The 18,529-nt window shown below is 37.5% G+C and overlaps 1 protein-coding gene across 1 annotated transcript; it reads left to right on the plus strand.

Moving 5' to 3' along the window:
- The first annotated feature begins 129 nt into the window (after window positions 1-129).
- LOC140240430 (uncharacterized) lies at window positions 130-18,510 on the plus strand. Its single transcript, XM_072320198.1, has 7 exons — window positions 130-322; window positions 977-997; window positions 13,770-14,021; window positions 15,564-15,698; window positions 16,650-16,723; window positions 17,193-17,324; window positions 18,289-18,510. The coding sequence occupies exons 1-7, from the start codon at window positions 130-132 to the stop codon at window positions 18,508-18,510; spliced, it is 1,029 nt and encodes a 342-aa protein (XP_072176299.1).
- Window positions 18,511-18,529: the final 19 nt, after the last annotated feature.

Raw genomic sequence — 18,529 nt, forward strand, 5'->3', positions numbered from 1 at the left:
GGCGATACGAATGATTATATTCTTGTGATTTCCCAAGGCCAGTTATACCGACCAAACATCACAGCATATCCCGGCAGAGCGTCAGCATCCTCCATCCACGTTGCTTGGCAACCAAACAGCAATGACAGCATGGATGGCACTGGCAGAGTAGAATACTGCCCTGTTAATACGTCAGAGGAGGACTGCAACACCACCACCAGTGCATCAGGTGCAAATACCACCTTGACTGGACTCCAGTCGTTCACCTGGTATCGACTGACTCTTAACTTTACAAATTGCTCTGGGACTTTCACCACCCAACCCCTGCTGGCATCGACAGCTCGTAAGAAACATTCTCTACTTTTGATTACTACACATGAACGAACAAAATGTATGGTGAAATGAGAGCAAATATTATTCCAACCAATATGTTTGAATTAACGTGTTTTCTTGATCATGTGTTTGTGTGTGTGTGTGTGTAGTGTGTGTGTGTGTGTGTCATCGTGTATTAAAAAAAAAAGAATCAAGGGAGATAGATAACATGGTTAGATATTAGATTTACTTACTTAATGATTGTGATGATATATTTAACAATACTTAATTTCTGTAATAGTATTATTAGGCTTCGACTGGAGTATCGTTATGCAAACAAATGCTGAATATTTAATTATTTATGGAAATTTCAAAATACAAGTTATGTCCTATACAATATCAAAGGATTCTACAGTGGTAACTATTAATAAGCGATGACTGTGCAAAGTTGAGGGGGTCACGGTCATATCTATTATGCCTGCCTGATTGTTAGCAAAAGACCGGTGATATCATTTATTATACCAAAGTATGATAGGATTATTGTGAGGCGATGACGTCATCGACAGGTCTAATTTGCATGCTGTTCGATTGAGACTGATAGTACTGTTGCTGGCATGTAAAACAGACGTTTGAATTAATTTCTTATTTTTTCTGCATTTGTTTCTTCACCATGATCATGATGAAGCCTTGTCACCCTTCGAATATGGTAAGTGTTTCTATTACCCATGCAGTTCACTCATTTCATTTCATTTCATTTCGAAAGTATACAATGAAATTATGACAATTGCGTATAAACAAAGTAAAGTACAATGTTACTTTGACATATCCAAATGAGATTTAAATGCACGTCATTTGTTTACAATGAGACAATAAACATACTTTAGATGAAGAAATATACATGGACAAAATGTCACTGAATCATAACAAAGAAAAAGTCGGAAATGGAGGGGACTGCTAAAAAGCCAAGCTTGTAGAATGCAGTCCCCTCGTGAGTAGTAAATTGTAGTAGTAATCAAACAAAACGATTTGACATATTCCTCGTGAAGTAGAACATAAAACAAGTACGCACACAAACGCACACACAGACAGAAACAGGTACAGTATCCTTTTTATAATCCATATCCACTTCCCCTATAGAAAATATTATGTAATTTCTATTTCTTTTTTTTTTTGCAATCCATATATACATATATATATATATATATGTATATATATAATATATATACGTATATATATATATATATGTATATATATATATATATATATATATATATATATATATATATATATATACACCATGTACAGACACAGTATCGGAAGTCGGAAGGAGCGAATCAGGCATAGCTATAGATTTCAACAGTTTCATGCCAAGCTTTCGCACCGTCTGACGTCTGACATCTGATGCCTGACGGACGGACCGAAAGCTCGGCGATCATTAAACCTGTCGAAATCCATAGCTACGCCTACCGCTGCTTCCAACTTCTCATATATATATATGTGTAACGACAACAAATGGAGCCGGGACTCGCAATGTTGGTTACGGGTGTTCTTTATTATTCGCAGGTTCTGATCGTCAACCTGAACCCAAACCCTGAAAGATGTAAACATTATGTACACGGGGTAATGAGTACATTGTATTGTCATTGAATACATGAATGAATATTTGACATTAATATAGCATACACAGTCTTATGTGTTCACTCTTATTCGTTGCTTTGTTGCGTCATTGCATCGTTATACACTCTGTACCGACATTCATTAGCATAGTTTCTGCAACTTGTAATTGGCACATAGTCATTGATTATTGACATTTCAACAGTGAATGGTTAATTCTGATAGTTCATGCTATACTCATTGAGTCTCGTTTCAACTGCTTGATTATAGCTATTCCTTTGCGCTTACATATTCACAATAGCAAATCTCTAATTCGCATTAGGTTTCTCCATACAGTCCAAAGAGTTAACTTTATGTGAGAAGTTCTGATACAAACTCCAATGTGAAAGCGTTTGTATTGGCTTTACTGTAGCTCTACAATTCTCTAACAGGTGTTTCATGTGAAAGCTCCTAGGTCGTAAATGCGTCAAGAATGCTCTCTCACTGACCAGAGAGGATTGAATGACCTTAGGTCCAAAGTCTGTTCACTAGGTTAAAGTGAATGTGCTCTGTTTTCTAGAATCTTGACGTCACAGTGTTTCTTGCTCGAATGAATTGTTCTTGAAGTTCATAAATGTCTTGCTAAATAACTATGTCACAAATTTACACACTAGTAGTTATGTACATGTATCAAGGCTGTATGCATGGTTGTTTTAATGTGTATGTACACAGGTGGATCAGATTCATGGAGAACATTCTATAATCAAATTAGATATAGTACATACAGGCTGACCACATCAGTGGAGAATTTTCTATGTGGTATACAACGTAGCTGCAGTACATGTATGCATGTGACAGGAAATACATTATAGCTCACTCAATCTAGAATGATTTAACCCATTCCAGAATATTCTAGGAAGTGCTGGTTGAGTGAGGCACTGCCCTTGTAACCCAATGTGATTGGTAGTTAATTTTGGCAATGATGTTATGCACATATTAGGCAGTGAGTCATCCAGGATTCCTGGAATTTGGACTTGCTAGTATGTTCAGGTATGTAGCCCCAGGTTGGAGAAAATTACAGAATGTACTAGAAAGGGGTGAATGGATAGTATATAAGCCGGAGAAATTCTGCAGTAGGCAGAGTACATTACACCTCTGCTCTGAGAGTTACGTCACTTCTGGCTCTGAAGCGACTTGTTATAGTCAGTCCTGTGTTACCTGCTGACCTGCTATACAAACTGTGTTTGTGGAGATAAGGCCTGGGAGACATTTTGCCTGCAGAGAATTGATTTGCCTACATTGGAGATAGACTCCATATTTTAGTGTCAACGGACATTATTACGGCAAAGCTGTGACGGGCTGGATTCCTTGCTGGACATTATAAAGTGAATCATCATTCAACGCATCAACTGGACGTGGTCGTCATAACATTTGGATTCTGCCCGTTTCCTGTGGATTCTGCACGTTTCGCTGTGGATGTATATCCTGGATTTTTACCCCGGATTAATACGGAGGATTATCACCCAGGTAACATGCCCATATGGGACCCATATGGGCATACTCCGGGCCACGTGGGCCATCTGGGTTAGGGTGAATCCCATATGTATTTAGCATCAGACCCATATGGGATAACCCATATGGGTTTTTTAATGGGACTGCCCATGTGGGTATCATAATGGAAATGAACTGCGCAAACCCATCTGGGCAAGATTGTTAAATGCCCATATGGGTTACACATGTGAAAAAAATGGGTAGACCCATCTGGGTGAGATATGTAAATACCCATATGGGTCTCATATGGGTATAAAATGGGCAAAGTTACCTGGGTAAAATATGCAATGCCCATATGCATACCATATGGGAATCTACTGGGTGAACCCATCTGGGTAATAAATGTAAATATCCATATGGGCTTCATATGGGAATGAGCTGGGCATACCCATCTGGGTAAAATAAGTGAATGCCCATGTGGGTTTCGTGTGGGAAATAAATGGGCAAACCTATCTGGGTGAGATATGTAAATATCTACATGGGTTTCATATGGGAATAAGCTGGGCAAACCCATCTGGGTAAAATAAGTAAATGTCCATATGGGTTACACATGTGAACAAAATGGGTAAACCCATCTGGGTGAGATATATGTAAATGCCCATATGGATTTCATATGGGTATAAATTGGGCAAAGCTATCTGGGTAAAATATGCAAAGCCCATATGGGCTCCATATGGGAATCTTCTGGGTGAACCCATCTGGGTGAGATATGTAAATATCTATATGGGTTTCATATGGGAATAAGCTGGGGAAACCCATCTGGGTAAGACAAGTAAATGTCTGTATGGGTTACATATGTGAAATAAATGGGTAAACCCATCTGGGCGAGATATGTAAATACCCATATGGGTTTCATATGGGAATGAGCTGGGCAAACCCATCTGGGTAAAATAAGTAAATGACCATACGGGTTTCACATGGGAAATGAATGGGGAAAACCGTCTGGGCAGTACATGTAAATGCCCATATGGACTCCATATGGGAAGTAAATGGGTTAACCCACCTGTGTAATACATGTAGCCCATATGCCCATATGGGCTCCATATGGGCATGGCATGAGCAAACCCATATGGATGAGATATACAAATGCCCATATGCATACCATATGGGATACAACTGGGCAAACCGATCTGTGTGAGATCTGTCAATTTACATATGGGTTTCATGTGGATATGAAGTGGGTAAACCCATCTGGGTAAGAGCTGAACATATCTTTTTTTGGTAACATATGGGAAAGAACTGGGCAAACCCATCTAGGTGACGGATGAACCTATCTATGTGGGTATCATATGGGAATAAAGTGAGCAAACCCATCTGGGTAAGAGCTGACCATATCTTTTTGGGAACCTTATAGAAAAAAAACTAGCCAAACCCATCTGGGTAATAGATGAACATATCTACACCATATTAGAGTGAACTGGTCAACCCATCTGGGCAAGAGATGAACATATCTTTTTTTGGTAACATATGGGAAAGAACTGGGCAAACCCATCTGGGTGACGGATGAACCTATCTATGTGGGTACCATATGGGAATAAAGTGAGCAAACCCATCTGGGTATTAAGAGCTGATCATATCTTTTTGGGAACCTTATGAAAAAAAAAAGTAGGCAAACCCATCTTGGTAATAGATGAACATATCTATACCATATTAGAGTGAACTGGTCAACCCATCTGGGCAAGAGATGAACAAAATTATGTGGGTACCATATGAGCATAAATTTGGCAAACCCATCTGGGTAGGAGATAAACATATCTATTTGGGTACCATATGGGAATGAACTGAGCACAAATCTGGGTAGGAGATAAACATATCTATGTGGTACCACGTTGGAATGAACTGGGTAAACTCTTGAGTAAGAGCTGAACATATCTTTTTGGCTACCATTTGGGAAAGAATTGGGCAAACCCATCTGGGTAATAGATGAACATATCTATGTGGGTATCATATTATTGGAATGAACTGGGCAACCAATCTGGGTAAGAGATGAACATATCTATGTGGGTGCCATACGGGAATGAACTTGGTAAACCCATCTGGGTTAGAGATGGACATATCTATTTGGGTACCTTATGGGAATGAACTGGGCAAACCCATTTGGGCAGATCAACATATTCATGTGGGTAAAATATTGGAATAAACTGGGCAAACCCATTTGGGTAGGAGATGATGTGGGTACCATACTGGAATGAACTGGGCAAACCCATCTGGGGAATAGATGAGCATATCTATTTGGGTATCATAGGGGAATGACCTGGCCAAACCCATCTGGGGAATAGATGTAAATGCTTATATGGGTTTCATATGGGGTCAACCTGGGTAGAACCATCTGGGTAAGATATGCAAATGCCCATATGGGATTTACATGGGAATGAACTTGGTAAACCCACCTGCTCATCATAACACCCCTACCTGAAAATGGAACTGACCCAGAATTTGAAAAGAGGGTCCGGTTCATGCCCGTTATGCAGTGCAGTATATGCATTGGCATTAGGACTGATTGATCTCCTTCAGTACAGTCAGAGCTTGGTGATCATCTGTCTTCGCCTCATTTTAGGTAAGTAGATAAACTTATTTTTGTCAGCATGTTGTATTTAAGGTACCTAAGATGTTGATTGCAAGTTATTGAAAAAGATAATCCCAATTCGGCAAGCTATAAAGGCAATAACAAATATGTAAGTTGGGATGGTATAAGTGAGCATGTTGCCTCCATGGATCATCCATAGAATTATTATACATGGTGATAGGTGTATTCAAAGGTTGTAGGCCTGCTATATTATATGATTTTGTTTAATTCTGAATATTGCTTTATAGATTTGATTTGGGGTTTAATCTCATACTCTATGTATAGAAATTAATGCTGTTTAGCATTATTTCATTTTCATTTCAATACTTCATATCATTGAGATTCATTTAAACAAAATGGAGTAACAGTATTTGAGAAAGTATTTACGCATACAGAATTTTACAAATAATTGCAATAAGGGAAAACACTAGCTGTGAGATGCATTGAAACAAAGGGAGCTGATGAAAGCACTCGATCAGTGATCGTAATTGCAGTTCACTCACAGTTTAAAGTGTGCATTATGATGATATCAAATCAGAAATTATGTTTTTATGTTTAACTAGACTCGCTATATCCGGGTTCACCACGAAAGCCCAAGTGGAGAATAAGTTTATGCGCAGTACTGTGTAATGGTTTGGTATGAACACGTCCCACGCAGTATTGGTAGTATACAGCTTTTTAGTATTCAATCCTGAACCATCTAAACACACCCACACCGTACGGTACTTAGTATGAGGAGCTTGCAAGGTCATTCAACCTCCCCAACTCCACAGCATCTCTGCAGAAGGCTGTGGTCAGTTGTTTTGGTTATAAAGTCACAAAGGTCACATTCCATCAGGGAGACTCACCTCCCTGATTCCATAAGAAAACACCAATTCTCAAATGAGTGGACAACATATGCATATTACCTAAAACTTGGCTCTATTAATGTACGTCCTGACAACTGGAAAGCACAAGTATTTTTGCAGTTACCATAACCAAATACTAAGCGTGTGAGAAAGAGTCTTAGCTTCTGAAATATTGCAATTAGTTTTACTGTGACATGCATAAAATGTATTTAGGATGAGATCTGAGTGAGTGAAGCCTAACTGCGATTAACATGCTCCTGTATTATCAGAGATGTGTATATACAACGTGTACGTAACACTTTAAATAAACACACGTATATAGGCCTACGTTTCACAGTAGTAATCAGCATAGCAGTGGCATTTGGAAATATATGAAAAGAAGTATATACATTTAGGCCTACTGATATTTGTGTCATCATAGCTCTAGTTGGCATATTTTTTTTCTATCTACTGTAAATATGTTTAGTTTATGTTGTTTAAGTTGTATTACTCCTTCTCAAAAGAGGTAATTGATAAGCATAATTTTCCCTCTTATGATAGAAGTACAATTGTAAGATAGTTTGGGGATTTAAAGGCTATCTAGTGTATTGTTATGTCTCAAATTCCTTCTAAGAAATAAGTCATGTATAGGTTTATAAATCATACCAGATTATGAGCTTAAATAGATTTAATTTATAGGCCCTACTGGTAGTCAATATCGAGTAAATAGCAATTAATTGTAGGTTTAACTTCATATCGTTTGTCCAAAATATTTATTGACCACTCGCAATCTTTTTTTTTATGTGTACACATATTCCTTTCTCCGTGTCTGCCTTTCTGTTCACTTAATCAAATTATAATCAAAATTTACTCAAATTATAGCTTCTCCTAAATCTTTATTGTCATTTACTGTTTAATGGATAATCAAAACTTGTCCTTTGATCTTCCTGGGTTTGTTTTACAATCAAATGAATTAAAGATTTATTCAAAAAAAAATCGTAATGAGATGAGGTGTAAGTTGATATCTTTCTACTCACCCTCAAGCAGTTACTTATTTTGCAATGTTCTAAGTCGTTTATCCTAATTCGTAATTGTTGCCATTTCCTTTGCTCTGGATGTATAACAACTATATTTATCCCTTGACTGATTTTGTTTTCTTGTTTCATAATCAAATGAAGATTGAAATACATTGCATTTGCAAAAGATTCTCTAGTGTATAATTCAATATCATTTCCATTATATGAAAATGAAAACCAATGGTAATACATGTACACCGAAAATATTTCTGTCCCTCTCTTCCTCTTTCTCTCTCTCTTTCCCTTTGAGGCTTATTCATTTTGATAGTTTTAAACTACGTATATGACCCTCTAGTTATGAAGAAAGTCGAACAAATCCTGTAAGAGTAGGCTAACAATTGTATACTGAATTTTTTTAAACCCATGTAACTATGCATTCCTTTATACAGTCATGTATTCAAATACTGTACAATGTAATGTTGCATGCCTGTATCTCTCAATAATTGAATCTAGCAATATTTCTGATGAATAACATGTGTAACACATTTTATATGAAGATTGTAATTCCATGAATAAATTTCTCCCTCTGTCATTGCAGATCTGGTGAAGAGAAAAGATGGACAAACACAGCAAGACTTCACGCAGCATACATTTTAAGGTCTACACAATAAGAAATCAGAACAGTGGAATAAAATAGCTGGATGGACAAAAACAGAGGCAGTTTGCAGCATAGGTTCAGGGAGAATTAGATGGCAACACCTAAATTTCAAAAGTGCATAAATTTTGACAGAATTGTGCAATTTTCTTCAAACCTTACTGAACTGTTCTTTTCATATTGCTGCATTCACTCAATCAACGTTTAGTTTGGGTATTCCCCTTACAGAAGCTGTTAAAAAGATCTCACCATTTCTAGCTTTTATGCTTGTTTATCAAGTAATATTATTTGAATGCCCATATTCTGCTGAGGGACACAGGACAACAGATTTCAATTAGAACAATGCACAAATATATCCACTTTGAGAATGAGATATTTGATTTATGGAGTACATACATTCAAGAGTGAATTGAGGGGAACAATACTTCTCTATGTGTAGGTCATTGGTGGTGGTGGATGTACAGTGTATGTACAGTATGTTTACATGGTAATTAGGTAGCTTTCGAAGATGTGCCACCTTACTAGGGCTGTTCATCGAAGAAATAAACAAACATTCTACACGCTAAGTGGACTGCTCATAACAGAGGTTTGATGTCAGTTTTCCATCAACTCAGTGTGCCAGTGTCTCCTGCCATTGCTGCTGGTTAAGCTGTGGTTAATCATAATGAGGTAGGCCTATTCACAATATGGTAAACTCACCTTTGGCAAAAAATATTACCCACGTTACCCAGATGGGACCCACGGTGTACCTATATGTGCTATCTTGGAGCCCCCATATGGGTTCCATGTAAATCTTGGGTGCAAATTCCTAGGGCCCCATATATGCATACCCATGTGGGACCCATTATAAAACCCCATCTGAAGCCCATATGGGAAACCCACATGGTGCCCACATATTTACCACATATATTACCAAGATGGGTCCCATTGGGAACCAATATGGGTCATTTTGGATTGCCCATATGGGTCCCATGTAAATCTAGGGTGCAAAATCCTAGGGGGCCCGTATGGGCATACCCATGTGGGACCCATGATGAAACCCCACACAAAGCCCATATTTGATAACCCACACAGTGCCCACATATTTACCACATACGTTGCCCAGATGGGTCCCACAAGGAACCCATATGTGTCATTTGGGATCGCCCATATGGGTCCCATGTAAATCTTGGGTGCAAAATCCTAGGGGCCCCATATGGTCATACCCATGTGGGACCCATGATGAAACCCCACACAAAGCCCATATGGGATAACCCACACAGTGCCCACATATTTACCACATACGTTGCCCAGATGGGTCCCACAAGGTACCCATATGTGTCATTTGGGATTGCCCATATGGGTCCCATGTAAATCTTGAGTGCAAAATCCTAGGGGCCCCATATGGGCATACCTATGTGGGACCCATGATGATTTCCCAACTAAAGCCCATATGGGAAAACCCTCATAGTGCCCACATATTTACCACATACATTACCCACATGGGCCCCATCGGGAACTCATATGGGCCATCTGGGATAGCCCATATGGGTCCCATGTAAATCTTGGGTGCAAAATCCTAGGGGTCCCATATGGGCATACCCATGTGGGACCCATATTCAAACCCATATTGGGCCCATATGCAACCCATATGGGCATGTTACCTGGGCACCTGCGCCTTTGGAGTTACGGCGGAGGAATCATTCATCGGTGCGTCAAGGATCATTCATCGGTGCATCGAACATCGTATCTGAACATTTTCAAAGGACTACTTGATAACATAATATGTAAGTGATTCTATTACCGATTTGTAATTGTTTCTATTGATCATTATTGTACTGATGTGAAAGCCGATTACGAGTCTGTACCCACAATATCACTGTTAATAAACCGCCTGAACATTAGTTGATTGTTTCTTTTGTGCGATCATTCTCAGAGTGATTTTGGTCGTAACAACTAGCTGAGCAAGTAGTCACATATACTGAATCAGACTATTGTGCATTTAAAGCAGAATAATTAGCAAATGTAATTAACAGACATCACATATAAAGAATTTAATACATGATTGCAACTCAATCCAGCAAAGGAGAGATTAATATCCCAATACTCTTTTATACAACTGAACATAATAAAGCAGATTCCATTTTCTCAAGGTACAAACAGTAGGCATTCAATACTGGACATAAGTTCTCTATATAAACTTATACTGCTAAACTCTCATCATCTCCAATGGGCAAGATATGGAAACAGGGAAAGGAAGAGAGAGAGAGAGAGAGGGGGGGGGGGTCTCCTAGTGCATACACCAATATGACTAGAATAGTACATTCACGAGTGTCTACTCAGCAATGTAATCACGCACATACACAATGGCATCGATCAAGATGTTGTGAAAGCAGCAATGAACATACATCTTCAAATTGTCAAGTCTATCTTTTCACCAGCTTTCTAACAAGTTCTTCTTATTTGTCAACTCAACTCAACGTCCACTCACATAATGTAGGAGCTTGATAACCGATAAACATTGTCATATCAACCAATCTGAGTCTGAGGCAGGTTTGAGCCATACGTTTCAGAAGTCAGATATATATGAACGACAATGAAATCTCATGATGTGCCCATGCACATTCGCATCACACTGTTCAACATAACAGAGGATCCCTATTTCAACTCAGTTTGAAATAGCAACAATGTTATCACTGATCTATAGCGCAAGTAGCAGCTCATAGATAATCCTAACACTATCTGGACAACATACTAGACTCGAACTAGACTTCACAGTTTAAGCTTGACAAAGAAGATAACTTACCCCTGCCGGAGACAAAGATAGCTGACTCTCACGAATTCTGCTCACAATATGTCTCGATGCTTTCCCGTTGTCAAAGATTCCAATATGAAGTGAGGAGAGGAAAACTTTCTCTATTTATTGGGTTTAGGGCCCTTCCCAAAGATATATTTTAACTTTAAATTCCAATCCACCGACGCACAGTTCTACGTCACTTTTACTGCCACTTTGTTTGGGTGGAGGGCTATGTCTGGCTATGAGGTCATTCTAGCTTGACCCAAGGAGGGCAGAGAGTGGACATTATGCCCAAATTTGGCAAGTAAAAGTGGAGAATGTGACCGGAAGGATTGGACTTCCTGAATGATGCAGGGTGACTCATTTTCCAGAAAATGTATTTTTATGTTACTTTTTGTTTTGATTTTTTGATATTTAGAAATCTTTCTTTCTCTTTGTTTTGACAAAAACCACAATGTTACATATATATATATATATATATATATGTATATATATATATATATATATATATATATATATATATATATGACAGAGAGAGAGTAAGAGATAGACGATTGATTGATATGTAATATCATCATTGTGCCTGATGCAAAATGTAAACGAAATATAATATCCTTACCTATTGAACCAATTTCCTATGTACATAATTATTAACAGAGCACCAGTGCTTTCATGGTATGGTGGAATTTCCCTCTTACATGCTGCAAGAGAACGGTGCACTAGTTCCTTGTTGTGACTTTCTTTGGTATAGGGTCTGGTCTGTTACACTGGCTTCCAGACAAGCGTTTTGAATCACTTATTTCTTTTTCTTTTTTTTTTCTTTTGCTCCTGTTTATTTAGCTCACCAACTCTTTAAACCACTTTTTTCTCTCTTTACCATAAATCTTATTTTTCATTTAAAGTTTGTCATAATAGGGTTTTTTCATATTCCCTTTATGTCTGGTGTTCGTGTGTGTTTCAATTGCAGAATATTATAAAACCATCTTATAATTGTTAAATTCATTACCGATTCCTTTCATTGGCAACCCATTTTGAGATTTTAAGTTCCTATTTTCTCCCCTCAGATTCAAAGATATTGTCTAAATTTAATTTCTCGTTTCATGCTAATTTTATGAATTTAACTATTTTTATCATTCTTTTTGTAATGTAAGTGTCACGCAGTTAAAGGTGTCAATTCGATGATGAGAAATCATAATTTCTCCAACAAAAATCCCCTAGGCTTGGTGGGTAAAATGTTATGCTTGAATTATCATTGCATTTCGTATGGGCCTACCTAATGTAAAGTAATATCATAATCTTTCCGTCAGTGGTCACTCCTCTATAATTATGCTCTATTAATGTGATTGGCTCACAACTGGTATTCTCCTGAAAAGATACTTGCATGATACATCGGTACATAAACATGAAGCACCGTAGTTTATTTTTCTTTGGCTTATGTCATTCTATTTTACGTTATATTATCTTTAAATACATTTTATCGACCACTTGAGATGAAAGCAAGTTAGATAATTGGAAGCAGAGGACATATCAGTTTCGTCTCTGTTGTATGGAATCAGAACTAAATTTTTAAATGCACTATGCGTGACGTGAGTAATCAATTTGGTTAAGTACTGCATCGAGATAGTTGAGAAAGCATTGTACTAACTTATGCACACATTGATTGAAAAGGTACATCAATCAAACATATACATTCAAGGGGACACAAATACACAAAGAGAGATGTTATAACTGAAATCTGCTGAAAAATAGAGATTGTAATGAGAATATATTGGTTCAGTTTCAGTTCAGTTTATTTTACACCAAGCATTAAAAACATACAGAACATACAACAAAACAAGAAGGTACACATGAAGTTCATAAATCATACAAGATCCAATGTGGAGGTATGAACACAACAAAGACAATGCCATTAGTAGAGGAAGCGGCAAGAAAGGGAAAAGACGTGGTGAGTACCTGATCCATGTGCTGTAACATTAGTATACAAACCATTGACAGTTTAAAAAATGTAGTTGACAAAACAGGAAAAGTCAAAATAATACAGACATTACAAAACAAACTTCGAAGGTATGAACGATAACGCAACAAAAAAAAAATACCCCTTTAGGTAGTTATGTGTATAATCTTCAAAGATTTTTTTATGGATGATGACGCTTTTTCTCTCGGGATAAGATACCATGTATAAGGATCCTGATATATAACTGAATTCTAAAAAATATGATTATAACATTGATATAGTCATTAATGTATAATTATGTATTATGTATAATAATATAGTTTATTATATGATTACTAGTATTTTTGATAAAGTAGCTTAAAAAAATATTCCTTGTTATGCAATGACTATACAGCATCATTAAAAAGATTCTTTTCCTGTATTTGATGATGACCCTATTTCAAAAGATTTGAAACTGGCTTTATCCAAAACTTCGAGTACGAAAGATGCGGAATCACCTTACACTTTTGGTGATATTAATGATAATTGTCTTTCTTTAAGGCATCAGACTTGAGTACGACTGGCAGACAGAGACGTTGGAAGTATTAAAATCTTTGGAGAACCTCACCGTGCCCAATGACATCTGCTTTAAGCCTTTCAAGATATTAGATCCCATAGACTGTTCAAGACCTAAGGAGGACCAATGCGTTTCGGCTGGCTCCACTCTGCACAAAGTGGTTCCCCTGAAGAGTGGGTTTGTGGGCGTCGTCAGCTACGGCCGGGAAATTTGCAGCGCCCCATCTTTCATACGAGGTGAAGATTACTGAAAGTTCGTTGTTCTGCATCTTATATAACGCATACTGATCTCACACCAGTTAATGAAATGGACCCTCCTGTGATGAGCCCTGGCACTCGGCTGTTTAAACATAATGGAGCAAATAGTGGGGGTTGCCAGAAAGTAGAAATAATTGGCTTTGGGTCGATGATGACTTGATGACTTTATCAGGAATTTACTTCTTAATGTCACCATTTAGTTCTAGATGTTATTTCTGTAAAGTATGCATTGTTTGTTTTTGTACCTTTTTGTACATTCCTTCGCACATACATTAAAAGCATTTTTCTTTAAATATGCATACGTATTTCCTTTTAACATTTTTCTTTGTATTTTGGTTTGCCTTTTGCTCGATGGAAACAAAAAAAAAAATTGAATTGAAACAGTATCCACCCATTGGCGGATGCTGATTTTTTCACTTAAATTTCCCTGTTCTTGACTGAGAGGCAAAACAAAGATAGACAGTTTCCTTAGTTCAAAAGGAATAGGGAAATAAGCGTTGGTCGTTACAAGGAAATCTATACGCTTGTATCAATCAGTTGTGTAGATATAAGTCACTAATTACATGACTGGGAAGAGAGGGCTTCTATAGTTGCGGATATGAAACTGAATCGTTTTCTCTAAGGAGTATAATGCTTATCTTTTGTTAGATTTATAAATAGCTGAAGAGGCGTATTCATAACCCTTCCTTGTATAATTCCAAAGAGTGTTTGTTTGTTGTTGTTGTTTTTTTATTGTACAGCACCCATCAGTCAATAGCGTTTAGAGATTTTCTTATGGTTCTTTCCCTAAGACTGTCTGTAGAACTGCAATAGTAGGAATAGGCTGTGAGGAAACCATTGTGTTACATGATACTGTTACGTGTATTATCAGTCATGTCAGTGCGTTTCTTTTGCAACCGTATCGAACGTGCCTAATAGTGTATAAAGTTCAGTATACTGTCACCGCAATGATTATGAACTTTAGATCCTTGATTCTTAAAGGCTGTCGAATGACTTTCGACTGCGTGCTGTCGAAATAGCTGATAACCAACAGTCATAGTCAGCTTTACTTCATACCTTTTGTCGTCCAGAGTTTTCTATTGAAGGATTCTCGTGTACAAGTTCTCTGGTTCGTTTTGTAGAAAAATTGTGCTTATCGCATTCACAATGAATCAAGATGATATGAGCAAGGTGAAACTCAGAAGTCCATATCTATACTCTGCAACCTCATCCACTTCGCACATTTCTTGGCAGTCTTATATTTAGCATCTCGTTGTTTACATCTGTCACTATACACGTGCATGTACTGAAAGATAAATCTGCAAACACTCATATCGGAACTATTTCAGTTCCGACATTACTCCGTATTTCAAACGTTTTGTTACATGACAATTAATACAGTTATTGCCGATAATGCTGATTCTTTATTATTGTCAAAGCGCTTAGAGCTCAAATTATCTTTAAAACTGTATATGTGAATACATTAATGTGTGATCTATAAAGGCAACCATTATTGAAAATAAAAGTTTATATCCTTCACAGTTAAGGATCAACACTCTTCAGCCCCACACGTGAACCTACTGACGGTGATGGGTGGGACAGTGGGAGGAACTGTTGTGATTCTCTTTTTGGTATTTGGTGTCATTATACTGGCCAGGCTGTGCAGTAGAAAGAAAGGTAGGCCTATGATTACATTACCTATTCATGTTCCCATCCCATCAGTTTCTTACCAACGTCTTGTCCCCACCGTAGGCCTTAATATGGTAATATTTTCCAAAAATCGTTCCTCACACTCTTTCTCCATTTCTCCATCGACCTCTCTTTCTTCTCCCCACCCGTCCACCTTCTCTCTCCCTCCCTCCCTCTCTCTCTCTCTCTCTCTCTCTCTCCATATATATATATATATTTATATATTCATATAATATATAAACATATATATATATATATATATAGAGAGAGAGAGAGAGAGAGATTATTACTATATGAGATATACATGCATGTATATATATATATATATATATATATATATATATATATATATCCTGATCTTCTCAGTCTCTTTGTCTCTGTCTCTCCTCATAATTTTCCCCACCGTCATCCTCAATCTCTTTTACAGATTGTCCACTTCAGTTTCATTATTTCAATGTTTCTCCATGCACTTGCGCAAATTAATTCGTTATGAAAAATCAGCAGCGATCACCTTAAGATATAAATGACTGTACTTGAAGAGTAAATTTAAAAGAAGTATAAAATATCCAATTACGTGTATACAAAAAAGTTCATTTTTGCCGCATATTCTATCTAACAAGTAAGTAGAGAAGACCGTTATTGTCCATTTCTTTTGACTTCACGTTCTGTCTGTTCAATCATATAACAACTACTTTGTTTTCGTCTAGGATATACCAACATCGGCAGAAGAATATAGAAAAACAAAATTATCTTGCTAGTTGTGAGGACAGTTTCCTATTCATTTGTAATTGTTATTCATTTCTTAACATTTCTCTTTTTTTATCAACGCTGTCCCATCCAATACTTGTTGGCATAAGTTATCGTAATACGCAATGGTAAATAGAGGCTTGAAATTATTGTTTTCCTTTACTTGTTGGTCTCTTTTTTTCTCGCAAACAGCTACTAGACAGGATGAAACCTCTGCAACTTACCAAAGATCTGATGCCCCGGATCAACGTGGCGACGCAAGAACGGTAAGTAACACGAGGTACCCGTAACACGATGAGAAATGTGGAACATTTAGCCACCTCAAGCGGGGATTCCTTGCAATCATAATATCTATTCTGCTTTGTTACACTAACTCTGTCTGTCTTTCTTTCTCTCTCCCTCTCTTTCTTTCTTTCTTTCTTTCTCTCTCTCTCTCTCTCCCTCTCCCTATCTCTCTTGCTAAATCAATCTAAAGTAACCTAAACTTCGTAACCAATTCAAAATGGAAAGAGAATATCACGATTTGCTAAGCCTGCATCAACATTGCATTTAACATACTTTACTGTATGTTGAGTCAGCTACTTACTAACGCATTTTGCAGAGTTTTGCAATCACTCAGTGATGTCAATGCGTGAAGGAAATTGGACTGAATTATAACAATCATTATTGATACACCATGACTACCACCACCGTCATCAATACCTTAATCTTAATCCTTATCACTGATGTTGTAAGGTTGACGAGGAAGGTTTGATATACGTCTCAGTATCACACGAAGAAACTCGCTCTAACCAGCAAGCGACGCCCATCCGAACCGAAGATCAAATCGTCTATTCCTCAGTCAGAACTGGAGACAATGGAATCCACGTGAGTAGAAAGTGCCAGTTACCTGACCAGGGCCCCGTTTCATTAAAAAAAAAAAAAAAAAAAGTCGATATGATAGTGACTCTTGCTGGGTGCTATGGCAATTGTCATGTTAACGACAAGAATCCAGTTTCCTGATTGGCTGTTGCTATGAGAAGTTGCCATTCCAGCAAGAGTTGCCATCCTAACATCTTTTATGAAATGGGCCACAGGTTACAACTTTTTTCGTCAGCCTATTTGAGGATATCGCTCTCTGAATGTGCAATTCCAGCCCCATTTTCATGTTTTGACCGATAAAAACAAAATGAGATCATTATATTCATGGAAGTTTCATCTAAATCGGATAAAAACTTTTTACAGTCATATTATTACCCCCCCCCAAAAAAAAAAAGAAGAGAAGAAAGAAATAAAATCAAATTTCAAATAATTTGCGGAGATGCTCCTCTTTCTCTAAAGGTGGACATACCTATATGTTTAATATTTTTTCTTTCGTCACTAAGTTAAGTGACACCTTGTTTCTTTTTCTTTTAGTTCATGCGGCGATTTTCTTTGACTTACATGTACGTTATAAAAGTAGAAGTATGTAAGTATATAAATATTTTTTCTTCTTTCCCCTTGATGAAGTACATCATATTGGGAAAACGCAATGTTTCCAAGTGCTTCAATGAACTTTACGTATTGTGCTTTTAAGAAGACATCCTCAAAAAGCTCTTACGAAGACCTCAAATTTATTAACCTGTACGCAATATTTCCAACAAGAAAAAACATACAAAAATAGGTCCAAACTTAGAGTCAGTAAAACAGAGTTCTACTTTGTTTTGAGCATTTACTGAGTAAAATTATGCAGTATCTGTTTTATACGTTTTGTCCCTTTAAAAAATGAGGCACTTTTTCTATTAACGGTATGAAAGGGTAAAAATATGTAGATATAAAACTTATTTTATGTATGCAATAACTGACCTTACAGGTCGATGAGAACAATTTGGTCTACTTCAGTGTGGCACATCAACATCGCCCGGACTCGTCCGACGTCCACGAACTCGTCCAACCGGAAGAGACAACGATCTACTCCAACGTCAACGGCAAGAAGACTCCGGTGTCGGCTACGGACGCTCATGAGGACGATGTGCGTAAAACCGATGTCGTCGCTGAACTCTATGCCACCCCTTTCAAAGAATGCAAAGCCTAGGAGGTTTTTATCAACAGCA

Source organism: Diadema setosum, chromosome 17, assembly GCF_964275005.1.
Source record: "Diadema setosum chromosome 17, eeDiaSeto1, whole genome shotgun sequence".
Taxonomy (NCBI): Eukaryota; Metazoa; Echinodermata; class Echinoidea; order Diadematoida; family Diadematidae; genus Diadema; species Diadema setosum.

Excerpts from the sequence above, each read along its gene's own strand:
- LOC140240430 (XM_072320198.1), top strand. The coding sequence starts at position 130 with ATGGATGGCACTGGCAGAGTAGAATACTGCCCTGTTAATACGTCAGAG. Across the intron at positions 14,022-15,563 it reads CGCCCCATCTTTCATACGAG|TTAAGGATCAACACTCTTCA; the intron begins GTGAAGATTACT and ends TATCCTTCACAG. Across the intron at positions 16,724-17,192 it reads AACGTGGCGACGCAAGAACG|GTTGACGAGGAAGGTTTGAT; the intron begins GTAAGTAACACG and ends TGATGTTGTAAG.